Source organism: Rhea americana, unplaced genomic scaffold (assembly GCF_003343005.1).
Source record: "Rhea americana isolate MKP2758 unplaced genomic scaffold, rheAme1 scaffold_83, whole genome shotgun sequence".
Lineage (NCBI taxonomy): Eukaryota > Metazoa > Chordata > Aves > Rheiformes > Rheidae > Rhea > Rhea americana.
In genome coordinates, this window is record NW_028187012.1 from 3,351,756 (window position 1) to 3,365,351 (window position 13,596).

Sequence of the window (13,596 nt, forward strand, 5' to 3'; positions counted from 1 at the left end):
CTCTCCAGCCTGTCCAGGTCTCTCTGAATGGCAGCACAGCCCTCAGGTGTGTCAGCCACTCCTCCCATCTTGGTATCATCAGCAAACTTGCTGAGGAGGCACTCAGTTCCTTCATCCAGGTCAAACAGAGTGGCTGAAGGTCAGACTGAATCTCTGATCCTGCAGACTTTTATACAAGTRAAAAATTTCAGTTAATTTCCCTGTGGTAGTTAATTGCTCCACCCTATAGCACAATATTCTACATGTTGAAATGTATTTGAAATACAAGAGTGAAAGTTGACCTTTCAGTCTTTACTCAAGTAAAGGAAATCCACTGAAAACCGAGCAACTACTACAATATTTGACCTGTTATACCAGGGATTAAATCCCCCCCAGACAGAAAAGAACTCCCCTTACAGAAACTACTCCTATAGAATGTTGAATACAGTGCTGTGCTGAGTCCTTGACATTTTTCTCTCTTTCTGTAAACTCACGAATACCTAGCTATACATATGCAGAAGTTTCTGTGAGGTTTCTGAGTGAGTTTTGGCCCTAAGCACTTTAAAAGATTAAGACATTGATTTACCAAGATACTCCGTTAGATAAATAAATACAAGAGCATTTAAGTCAGTGGAATATATAGCATGCCAAAAGCAAAGCCTGAATTTAAACACTGAGTCAGGAAATTCTCCTTTTTCAATGTTAACATTGCCCAGTTCACTAACAGGGAAGTGACAACTGCCCTGGGTGAACTGAGCATTTGGCATTATTGCTGTTTGCTGCCTTGTGCGTGTGGGTAAGATACTTTATTTGGTAAGTAGGTTCAGTGATGATGAATCTGGTTTTCTGGTAGCAAGTCGTGAGTATACACCTTTACTCAAGGAGAGTCCTGAGGGTTTTTGGGCCACAGCAGAGCAAATCATTTAAGCACATTTTTAATTCTGAAGCTCTTTTCTTGGATCACATCTAGCACCTTCTGCATTTTGTGCACATGACTCCAGAGCTGAAAAGGGAAATCCACAGATCCTGTTTCCATCTTCCATCCTGCCTTCTTCCTAGACAGGCGATGCCACTTTGACCAACCCTAGTTAAAGAACCTCACGTGACTTTATCGCTCTCTTTGGACAACTCATCTGATGGTCCCCTCTTTCCACTTCCAGTTCTTTCTTGCCTACAGAAACTGCATCTGCCACAGTTTCTAAAGGCCTTGTATTAGCCCAACAACTTAGTGAAGATTACTATTACTAGTTAAGAAACTATGACAGCTGTGTGTTTGGGGTCTTCTGTTTTACCCAGGGAAAACAACCACTATGATATTTTATAGGGGTTAAAACAATTTTGAAAAGGCACTGTTTTGGGAAGTGAGATTTTCAACCCTAGCACATTGAAAATACAGCCTTTACTTTGCTAAATGAAAGCACAGCAGCTGTGGCTAGAGGATAGGATAGGGCTTGGCTTCCACCTCCTTTAAATACGCATTTGTCTTTAAGACAGATGTCTCTAGGACAATATTCTACTTCTGTAAATACAGGAGAAAACTGTGACAAATTATTCTGAAAGACTGGTTTCCTTTTTACTACTCCTTTACATTATGGAAGCAGCATGAAGAGAATCTGCAAAAGATTCATGGAGAAACTTCCCCTCCAAAAAACTTTTTAAATTGTATATCCTATCCTATTGTATATCCTGCAGTGTGGCATACAGTAACATCTGCAATGTAGTGGAGAATCTGGCCCAAAATGCAAAAAATCCTACGACTGTAGCTAACGCTGAAAAAATGGAGGATTTTTTCTTTTTTTTTCTTTTTTCTTTTTCATAGATACTTGAAAGCAACTGCTGCAATAACCCAGTCCAAATCCTCCAAAGTGTACACACCGCAGTTCTGCCGTCTCAGCCCTATGCAGTTTTGCAAAGACCAAACCACTGCTTTTGTTTCACTTAGCAAATTCAGAACAATGTTTTGAGTTTTCCACTCAAATTCAGGCATTTCAAACATCGGAGAGAATCTAGCTCTAAAATTGAATCTGTTTCCGCTGAAAGAAATTGAATTAGTAGTTTGAATTTGCGCTTTCTGTGAATATGCCAAGAAAGACAAATGTCTGATTATGCCTCTTACTCTCAGAAGTAAGATCAAGCAAGCAGCACAGACAAAAATTGTGTCAGAGAAAAAAGTGAGGTTTAGGACATATGACCTTGTTTCCATAGAAGATGCCATTTTCTCTGTGACACAGGCCAGTCCACCTCCTTCCGGCTGGTGATCGAAAATATTGTGTTGCCTTTGCTTTTCCCTCCAACTAGACTTGGGAACAACTTTCTGTCATTGCCCACCACGGCCTATCATGACATCCAGTTTTTGTATCGACTCTGAAAATAAATCTTGGAGTCTAAAAGCCTCTGTTCAGCCTGCTCTTTTGTTGGCCACGCAGTAACTTCCCCAATGATTTTGATGTTAGATGACCAAGCTGTTAGCGTCCAACAGTTGAATGCCGTTTGGGTGACACAGCCTGGTGCGTCCGGAAACTGCCAGACTTCAGAAACAACGTTCAATCAACAATTAAGCACAAATTAAGAAAAGAGAAAATGAACTTACTTACCCAACTCAAGTATTTTCTGAAGGCTGAACTGGGAGGTRCAGGTCGTGTAAGCAGAGCCTATTTTCATTTTTTACAATAGCAGCACTTTACATGACACCAACCGAGCTCGCCTTTGGTATACCAGGATGGGAATTCTTGCCCCTGAAGTAGACTTCATCTTCACTGACGATGCAATATGCCTGTTATTCATAAGCATCATTCTTTGGCAGTTAGCTGAGATGAGTGTTAACGCTGGGTAGGAGTCAGTGACTCATTACATAAATGATGGGCTTGGAGGGACTCCTGTCGTGAGCTCTTAGACTAACTCAAAACCCATTTTTTTTAATGAAACAATAGTGAAATTGTTGCTAGAGTCCCAGAAATTTTTAGAAGCAACTAATTTAAGTAATCATCAGCATTTCATCATCATCAGAATATCACCTAAAGCGGAGGGATGCTTCTCAGAGAGTTATTAGCTGGAACAGCTGTAGGCAAAGAAAATTTGTTAGCAATAAGCCAGACTTCTGGAAGATAGATATTTTCTTCATATTGTGCTGGAGACTATCAGAAAACTTAGGTGAAATCTTAGGTGAAATCTCTGGCGCTGTATAAACACTTTGACAAAAATAGTATGAGTCGAAATCTTTGAATCCCACTTCATAGTATTTTGTGAAGGACATTTTTTGTGTTTCAAGACTTCCTTTCTTTTTTATGGAGAAGGCAGGATTGGAAATATCTGACATAACTCCCTATACTTTTTTCTCATGAAGTTACTGAAAAAGTTGTAGAAATTATGAATAAATAATATTTAGCTTAATATCCATTATCTAATATTTAACAAACACATCAGACAAATTCAAATGCAAGAAAGATAAACATTTTGACAACAACAAAGTTAYTGCAATAACTTAGTAACTTAATAAACTGCAACTTTGATATGGCAAAGCAAATTCAGGCATCAGGTTTACTTTGAATGTATAAAATAATTTTAATTCTTAGTTAAAAATTAAAATCTCTCATTAGTACTGTCAATCTGTGCATAGATCCTCAAGCTGATGTGACTGGCCATCTGCCCTCTACYTGACATAAATGTGCAATGCAAAAAGAGAAGGTGTTTTGAATGAATATTTATTTCTGGTCAAGGCTTTGCTCAAATCTCAACTACACAGGCATTAACAGTGTGCAGATCATCTTCTTTGCTCACAAAGATGGCAAGAACACCACCTGCATAAAAGCCTGCGATGACGTAAATCAAAAGTGCTACAATGTTCCTGCAGTGAAGAAATCACAATTTTGCACTAGCTAAAGATCAAGGAGCAGGCTTTGAAGGAACATTTTGTTCACCATAAGAATTTTTTTCTAAAAAGTGCTTCCAACGTTCAACATGTTGAAAGAAAAAGCTGTTTTAACTTTGATCATTTTTTTCTTCAAATGTCTAATTTCCAGCTGATGTGAAAAGAAAGAAAAGAAGAGAGAGGAGAGGAAAGGGAAAAAAAGAGGACAAAGGGGAAAGAGGAAAGGGAGGCGAACAGAGAGAGAGACTTGTAGTAAAAGATAGAAACTTAAGTAGTAGAAAAATACTCATTCTTTACTTTAAATCCATATTCTTTGTCAGGAAAAATGAAAATATGCCTCCCCAAAACACCTGGCTATTTATATACACAGTGGACAACAGGTAGAAATTCCTTGCAGAGCTCTTTCCTCTTGTTTATAAATAATGTGCACTTCTTTCATCTTTGATATGGTGAAATGGCCAGCAGCCTCACAACTGTTCTGAGGTTCATCTTATCTATAGCTAGATTTTCTATTATCATCCACCTCACACCATGTATCTTTGCATAGCCCTGGATAGCCTGACGGATTCTTATTTTAAATTGATGCCAGCTTTTAAAATAAATGCATTCCACGTACTTTATCAGATTTTCATCCTAACAATGAGAATACAAACAGAGACGTCTTCTTAGATATATAACAAAAAGTGACTGACATGAGAGGATTTTACCCAAAGAAAAAGAGCTTTCAGGAAATTAATACACAGCAGCTGACAATTGCTGTATTGCATATCAGACTGACATCTCAGTCAGATGTCATCAAAACTCAAGACTTGGATCAGCGAAGACATAATAAAAGCTGCTGACTCCAGCTAATAAATGTGGTATCAGGTTGTTTTACAAAACCAATGTTACCTTAAAAGATACCATCTAGCCAAACCATTTTCAAAGAAATTTGCAACCTGTGACATTTCACGGAAGTGTAGCAATACGAACATGGTGAAAATCTTCTGTAACAAAATCAAAACTCTGGAAGCACTGGAAAGGCAGCACCTATTTCTTACCTACTTTCAAGCACAAAGGAGAGGAAGTTTTACCACCACAGCAGACCCATAAGATAGCCTAGTTTAACATTACCCTAGGGGTTCGTATTCAAGTAGATTAATTTTCAGAAAACTTCAGAAGTATTTAATATGTACCAGTTCAGCCTCCCTGCCCCTTTTGTAGTGAAAAGGAACAAATACATTATTCAGTGCTCCAATACAAACATCACAAGCAAGTCACAAATACAATGGATAGACAAATTAGACCAAGAAACTGATTACAAACAGAGAAGACGGCTATGGAGATCCATGGGCTAAATGCAAGATCAGTGACACTATTTTTGCAACTGCTAACTCACCCACACATAATTAGTACCCAAAGAACATTAAGAATTTGAAATGTCAAATGCATGATCAGTAATGCGAGGCACTTGTTTAAACATTTCTTAAATGAGTATTTTTCCTATCATTATGTAACATAATGACCAATCTTATATCAAAATGACGCAGTCCCTAAACTTATCTTCCTGCCAGAACAACTTTTCAGTTCTTCTACCTGACATGTCAGAAGCAGCTAGTAACAAATTTAGTCTAAAGTAAAATTTTGTACCTGAGTTTGAATCGGAGGCAGCCCTTATTGCTAGTGAATTGCCCATCAAACTCACTGGTAGCAACATGGACCTTGGGCTAGGAGAGCATCTGCAGAAAGCAGATATAAATCAGTGGACAGTTACATGGAGACTCACTAAGACTTGCTGAATTTTGCAATGGAACTATTAAAACACATCGGGGATGGATAAGTATTACAAAAAGTGCTTTGTCACTTTGTTTAAGAGATGATAGTTTTGCTTAAACTAATGCTTGCGAGGACACTAGTAAATTTGCACTAATGTAGTTTGTAGAAGTAGCCATGACCTCCTGTCCATGGGGAGGTCATTGAGAAGATGGATCCAGGCTCTTCACTATGGTGCATGGCAGGAGGACAAGAGACAACAGGCATTAAGTTGAAACAAGAAAATTTCAGACTGGATATAAGGAGAAAGAAAAGACCCTACAAGGATAATTAAGCAGTGGAGCAGGTTGCCCAGAGCGGCTGTGGGAAACCTTGGAGGTTTTGAAGCCCCAACAGGCCTAAGCTGTGAACAACGTGGTCTTCCCTTATGGCTGACCCCTAGGTTGAGTAGGAGGTTGGCACAGACACCTCCCGAGGGCCCTCTCAGCCGGAATTAGCCGACGAGCCTGTGGTCATTTCCACTGACAGCCTGCAAATTCTCCACAAGCAATCTATGTGCTATCCTTCCCACTGCAAAGTCTTCCTAATGTCTAACGTGAATCTTTTGCTCTGCAATTTAAACCCATCAATTCCTGCTTTATCCAGCATAGATATCCACCCTCCCCCCTCTGCAACAATTTATTATGTATTTGAAGACTATTATGCCATTTTCAGGTTCACTTAGATGTTTTTCAGATGCTTAATACTTAAAGGCAGCCTTTAAGTGCCACATATCAATTTGTTCTGATATTGGGCAAGCATATGTGCCAGCCTTCTTGGAGACCTGTAAGTGTGTTTAAAACATGCAGCTCAATACAGCAAGAGCACGCTCCGCTGGCTTTTTTAATTTAATTTTTTACTCCTACTCTATCTCACTGATTTTCACAGTCAGATACAGTTTCTGTCATCATCTCATATGTATTATCTGATTGTGCAAATTAACTTACATGTCAGCTATTTCTGAGGTAACATAGTCATGTTTTTCTCTCTCGCCTTCTTGCTCACAGAAATTATTAAACCATAATTCTCACGGTAGCTCATTCTCTGCACTTGCCTACCACTCTGTTCTCAGTTTGCACGTTTGCAGCTTACGGTCCTGTTTATTCTCAGTGGAACGGCTTCCTGCTAGCTCCCTCCAGTCTTATTTCTTGATAGCTACGTTTGATTTTGTTTGTTTTCTCAGCAGCAAGAACTCCTTGCCCGGTCCCCTCTTCCTTGGAGGGCCTTCTCCTTCATGTAAACACAGGCACGAGTGTTTTCTGAGACTACTCCTCTTCCCATTCCTTGAATTCTGCTGCAGTGCCTCAGGACGAACACCCTCATTTATTAGTCCTGGCTATATTTAAACAGGGCTCTGAGAGCCACAGTAACCGCAGCGTAGGAGCGATGGACGGGCCAAGCCGCCGCCTGCCCGAGGCCAGGCTGGGAAGGCAGTGCTGTGACAGCTCTCCATTTCACCTCAGGATCAGCGTCCCCAGTTGCACTGGTTATTTTGCCTAAGGCGTGGTGGAAAAGGAAATGCAGTTCCTTCATCCAACACGTTATGTAAAGACAGATGTTTTCAGCTTACTCAGACGTAAGAATTAGAACAGAATTGCATGCCCTGAACAAGAGGGAAAACAAAATCAGGGTATGCTTGAACAGCAAAATGAAGACATTAGCGCAGCATGGATAGGCATGGCTTTAGTCTAACTGGCACAGGCAGCAATAGCACTGAAGATGCAAAAGCACAAAATTCAGCRTGGGCCAGTAACTGGGATAACATCATGGGTGCTCCACTCATCTCCTGACTTTTGCATCGACCCTGCTAATGCTCCCTGTGCCATGCAGATAAAAGGCTCCTTGAAATTCTTCCCACACRGCACTTACTTCTTCAACTGCAGTGTAGAAATTCCTTGAAGGCTATCAGCTTCCTTATTCAGTAAGGAAAGCCTCTGAGTTATTACGGATTATTCAGGACCCCAGCAACATTGCAACAGGTCAATTCAGTCACTGGCCCCTAAGGCACTTGAACAAGAGAACGGTGTTTCACTTACAGTCTCCCCTGTTAAATCACCCGTTTGCCTCAGAATAAACGTGGCTACAGCAAATTTTGCAGTTTGTCCAACATGACATTACTATTTTATATAAAGCTCTATCTTGCTTTGGTCTGAAAAATAAGGACATCTTAGACTCTCTTCATCTTTTAGGGTTCAATTTTTCTAGTATTTATTTGCTTAAATCTTACTAAACATAAAAGGGATACATTCTGTGTACCTACTGAACTGCTGCTGACAAGAAGAGGAATTTATCTTTATGTTTATCTCAATGAGTATAAAAACAGTTATAGCTTGCAATCCTGATAAAGCTTTATCTTTTTATTATTTAATAGTGATGACCATATCTGTGGTCCTACTGTTTACAGATCGATCTTGACCAAGTGGTTCCAAGCTTCAGGGCTCACAGCGCCTTGTGACTGCTCCCCTACATRTATTTGCCTTTTATTTTGAGCTTGATAATATGAGCCATTTACAAATGTTGTGAAGATCCCTGCACAACCTTTCTAAAAAATGCAGGGTGTCTCATTCRAAGGTCGTGTACTGCAAAATAAAAATTAGAACGAGAAAGCAGCCTGAACATGAACGATCTCGGCTTACCAAGGTGTACCCTTTGAACTGGAAACAGTGTGAAAACACATCAAAAAGTGGGGCACACRCTCCCAAAGAGTTACAAGCACACTATGACACTGTTGCTGCAATAGCAAAGCTATTAGTGCTGTTGTTGAAGAACCCACAGATGTCCAGAAATGTTGTCCAGTTGCACTGGAGATAAATTCCTTTTTGTTACTGAAGAGATGGCATGTTGAGAACAACTGACTCTCAGACATGTGTCTACCACTGCGCTTCAATAATAATTTGAGGAGGCTCATTTTAGAGGCAGCGGAGTATTTCAGCCCTTGATCTTGCTGAAGGGCCAGTTTCCAAATGAAAGGGAATGCAGCTTTTTATTCTGGGGGCATTAGCCTATTAGGACAAATGCTTAAAATATCAAGGTTAATTTAAAATACAGTGTGAAGTCATGAAGATGGTCTTTTTCATTACCGGCTGGGCTGGAAATCCTCAACCTACTGTTGAAACACATCATTGTATAACCCATAGCAAGGCTTCTGGAAGTATTACGGCTGTGATGTCAGCACTTAGATCATGGTCATTTTTCTTACTGGGAAAGTTAGCATAAAGTCCACTTCCCCACAGGAACCTGTATTAATGTCTTTGTTTTTGTTTTTYGTTATTTTCTTTCCTAGCTCTTTCCCTCTAGCTGAGAGCATCAGACCCACCAAGAAACATGCCTGAGCAAAGCAATGATTACAGGGTTGTTGTGTTTGGTGCTGGAGGAGTCGGCAAAAGCTCTTTGGTCTTGAGATTTGTGAAGGGCACTTTCAGAGAGAGCTACATCCCCACCATTGAAGACACCTATCGGCAGGTGATCAGCTGTGATAAGAGTATATGCACTTTGCAGATAACTGACACTACCGGGAGCCATCAATTTCCAGCCATGCAACGTCTTTCTATTTCTAAAGGACATGCTTTCATTTTGGTTTACTCAATCACCAGCCGACAGTCCTTGGAAGAACTCAAACCCATCTATGAACAAATATGTCAGATTAAAGGAGACGTAGAAAGCATTCCGATAATGCTGGTGGGGAACAAAAATGATGAGAACCAAAATCGAGAGGTGGAGAGCAGTGAAGGAGAAGCTATGGCCAAGAAGTGGAAGTGTGCCTTTATGGAGACCTCTGCCAAGCTGAACCACAATGTGAAGGAGTTATTCCAAGAATTGCTAAACCTAGAGAAACGCAGGACTGTGAGTTTACAGATCGATGGCAAAAAAAGCAAGCAGCAGAAAAGGAAAGAGAAGCTGAAAGGCAAATGTGTGGTGATGTGAAATTGCACTGCCATGAGTCAGTCACGCAGTCTCATCTTTCTGACAGTAGCAGTGTGAAACCTATAGAAAACATTGAACCATTCAAGACCCTATTTATTAGTATCTGTTTTAAAGGAAATATTTGGAATTTGAAAAAATATGTTACTGTGGTTACTATTAAAGAGCCAACAATTCAAACATCATTTGCTCCAGCTATCAGTGAAAAAAAAAAAAAAAAAAAAAAAAAAAACGGATGTTAAAAACAAGATAGGCCAGGATACCTAGTTTTATAATTTAGAGAAGAAAACAATTTCCATCCTTAGTGGACTGTGGAAGATTCGGGAAGTCAAATTCATAATCTTTTTGTTTGTATAAAACTGCAATGGAAGGCAATGTATCTACATAACATGCTGTTAGAAGAAAAACCAACAAATGCTCACGAAGAAATCTAGAATGTATAAATGCATGCTGGATTAAGTTATCATATCTTTAACGAATGCTGTGGACAAACAATTCTGTGCAATTTTCAGTAGTGACTGCTGGGGCTGTGTGAATAAAAAAGGTAATCTCAGATCTGTCAAATACACGGACTATTTTGCACTAAAGGGAAATATGGGAGTAGCACAGTTAAATGGAGATTCGCTCTACCTCCCACAGCATGAGATATCCTTCTAGTCTGATGCAGTGTTTGAATGGAAGGATGGGGAAAAAGCAGCCCCTTAGGAGAGCTGGAGATCATCTTTTCTGGACACATCACTGCAAGAAGGAGCTGCACTTCTGGCCCCAAGATGTTTCAGAAGAGCAGATGTTCGCCTTTGTCAGAGTGCATGCAAACGGTGTGCGTAGGCAAACAGAAAACTGCCCCGGGGGACTTGCTGGGGACTCCCCTACAAAAGCCCCTACGGGAAAGGCTCAGTTCAAACACTGCTGATGGGGACCCAGTGTGGTTAGTGACTGAACCGAAAGTGGTGGTGCTGCTGGAGGGCGGTCAGTGCAGTACCCAMAGTTTTTAGTCAAATTACCAGATTAGCCAAGTAAAATTTCTTTACATCACTATATTTCAATTAGAATGGTTTTGCATTCATGCTAAACATCCAATACACTATTATTAGCTCTATTGCTTTTATATTGTCTAAAGGATTTTGTATTTACTATTCCAACTCATGCTTTGAGCTGCTGCAACTATTTATAGAACCAAATCCTCCATCTTGAGTTAGGGCCCAGAAGAGTCTCTAACAGAAGATTCGCTGGGATAAGYACTACAGGATTTGGCATATTAAAAGTTGCAGTCAGAACTGTGTTACAATGCAATACAAGGTTCAGGATAGAAAACAACTGGTTCAGACTACTCTGTCRGGGGAAACGGCTCTTCTCAAAATCTTTGGAAGGGGAAAAATGCATTCAGTGTGAGCTTTTCTGGATCTCTCTCCAAAGATTTTTTTTTAAACTAACACGAATGAGTGAAGTATGCATCTTACAGATAATAGCAAAACAAAGACCATCAAAAATAAAAAAGAAGCACATATACATTTTTTTAAAGGACACATCAAARTTGCATAACCTACAGTCTGCCCCTTAGGAACTTTGAAATAAGAAAAGCAAACCACCACCTTTTTGGGAAATGTGTATGTCAAACTCATACTATGGGGAAATGCAGTCAAGTACTAGTATTATTAGTATGCATGCTGTTGCATTATAAATGTCTTCTAAGAGCTGTTTAAAGGCAGTATTTGCATTTAAAGAAAATGTTACCTTGTTGCTCTCAAAGCTACTGCTTGTTTACCTTCCACCTTCCAAACAGAAGTGCAGGTGTTTCACGRGTAGGATGAGCAAGAAATCAYTATTAGCACTTGCAGAAGGGAGCAYAACTTTCGTCATGCACTCCAGAAATTCTTTTGCGCCATTAAAATCACATGCAAAACTCCAACTGATTTCCAAGAGGACAGAATGTTGTGTGTTTATTTCATTGCATTAAAAGAAAAACCCAGAGAGAGCATGGAAAAAGCTACGGCCCTTCCTTAACAATAAATTCCTGGCTCTTACACGATGCTTTTTCTCCATGAGTCTCAAAGCACTTTACAAAAAGGACAGCATCATTAACTTAGCTTTGCAGAAGGTGAAACTGAGGCATGAAACGTGGAGCAACCTCATAGAAGTTACCCAGTAGGCTGGCGAGAGACCCAGGTGTAAAACCAGATCTCCCTGAGCCCCAGCCCAGTGCTCTGTCTGTGTTTGGTCAGACCGCCTCTTCACACTCGTAAATAATTTTTAAAAACGCATTAAGAAAGCTGGTATAGTTTATACAGCTGAGCGCATTTTTTTTTCTTGACAGTCTGTCAATAGATCAAACAGTATTCTCAGATCAGGGATGCAACACATTTAAAAGCACTATGTTTAGTAAGACTTTTATACATGTTTGTACATTTAATCTGTTTGTAAGCAAATGGTCGAAGATCCTCATCTTTACAGTTTTGGGTTCTGGTGACAAAACTGGAAACTAAAAAAAAAAAAAGAAAAAAAAAGAAAAAAAAAGAATGAGCACACTTGGSAAGCAAGGGGTCACTTAGAGAGGTCAGCCGTGCGGAGGCGGCCTCGGTCCAGCAGCCTGAAGCGCTTCGGAGATGCCGACCGCCAGGGCCATGTAGAGGCAGGGATCCTTGCCAGAGCCCCGCTTTCACGGGTGGGGTTGCTTGCGCGATGAGGAGTCTTGCAGAAGCAGGATATGGGGGACGCGGCGTGGACGCAAAGGTYACGACTGTAACGTCCCAGGCTGGCACGTGGCCCTTGACTTGAGCTGACTGCKCCCGACGGCAAGCGAGGCGCAATTGCACGGCCAAGGTGGAAATAAAACAAGTAACCACCTGCTGTTAGGCTTAAGGACCATTTCCTTCAGCTCCCAATCAATTCCTCTCCCGTTGCATAATAAGCCATGAAATATTTCATGGACTTGCATGTATCAAAGCAAGGCCAGTACAGAAGCAATATTACTCACGGACCACAGACTCGAAAGAGAACATATTTTATACCCTTGCATTGTCATTGTAGTTTATACTACTAGATTTTACGTATCTTACATATGTGTGAGCTGGTTTAAAACATTTTGTTTTGCTATTACTTATACAAACTTTTTTTTAATACACGAAAAAAGTTAGGTAAATAAAGAAAATAGACAGCTTTATTACATCTTGTGTTTTCTTTGGGAATGTGATATCAGTATAATAAACTCTTAAAAATATATAGAAATAACAAGATTTATTTAAAACATGTAAGATCTACAGTGAATTTTAGCACCTGCAGAACATGATCTGGACAAATGGACTCTTCATAGCGCATGACTTTTATATATATATATGGAGTATTAAGATATATAGTTATCATGAAAATGTGTTGTTGCAATTTCATTAGCAAATACTTTACTCAAAAACTCTGGATATGAAGTCATTTGTGCCTACAAGTTTCTATGTTTCCAGTGATGTTCTGAACATACAAAATAAAGTTTTAAATGCAAACAYTGATCTGATCTAAAGTTTACCTTTCTTTTATTGCAGCAGGACTTCAAAACCATCTGCCTTTGCACAGAACCCAGACAACTATTTCGTTCAGTCACAGAAAGCAAAATAGTYCTTATTTTATCACTCACTTTTAAATAATGACAGATTTGAACTTCACGCTTGTTGAAAAATTGAAGCATGCTACAGGGACACTGCTCTTCATTTTTTTCCAGTAGGCACATGGTTTTAGSTTACTGATGTTTTTGTGGAATTTTCCAAGCTGAACAGCTACTCCACATTATACTACCACTAATGTTTCAAATTAATGTTTCAAAGCGTATCCAAAATATTACTTTAATACTTCTTGTAATTCAGAAGAGGTGGTAATATTTGCTCAGTTAGATAATAGTTTCTGTATGTAAGCAATAATTTGCAGGCAATAGAGGAAGGGATCAATAAACAATCATGAATACATGAGTGAACACATATTTAAGTCTCATTCAGTTCACTGTCATTTTTACTATTCTACATCTATTTTCTCATTAATTCAAGTGTTCATTTAAT

The 13,596-nt window shown here is 39.6% G+C and overlaps 1 protein-coding gene across 1 annotated transcript in view; it reads left to right on the top strand.

Annotated features, from left to right (window-relative positions):
• Positions 1-13,061, top strand: part of DIRAS2 (DIRAS family GTPase 2) — a 19,001-nt gene extending 5,940 nt beyond the window's left edge. The window contains exon 2 of the mRNA XM_085323219.1: positions 8,922-13,061. Coding sequence (XP_085179345.1) covers positions 8,963-9,562 — 600 coding nt within the window. The 5' untranslated portion in view covers positions 8,922-8,962 and the 3' untranslated portion in view covers positions 9,563-13,061. The remainder of the gene's footprint in view (positions 1-8,921) is intronic.
• The last annotated feature ends 535 nt before the right edge of the window (positions 13,062-13,596 follow it).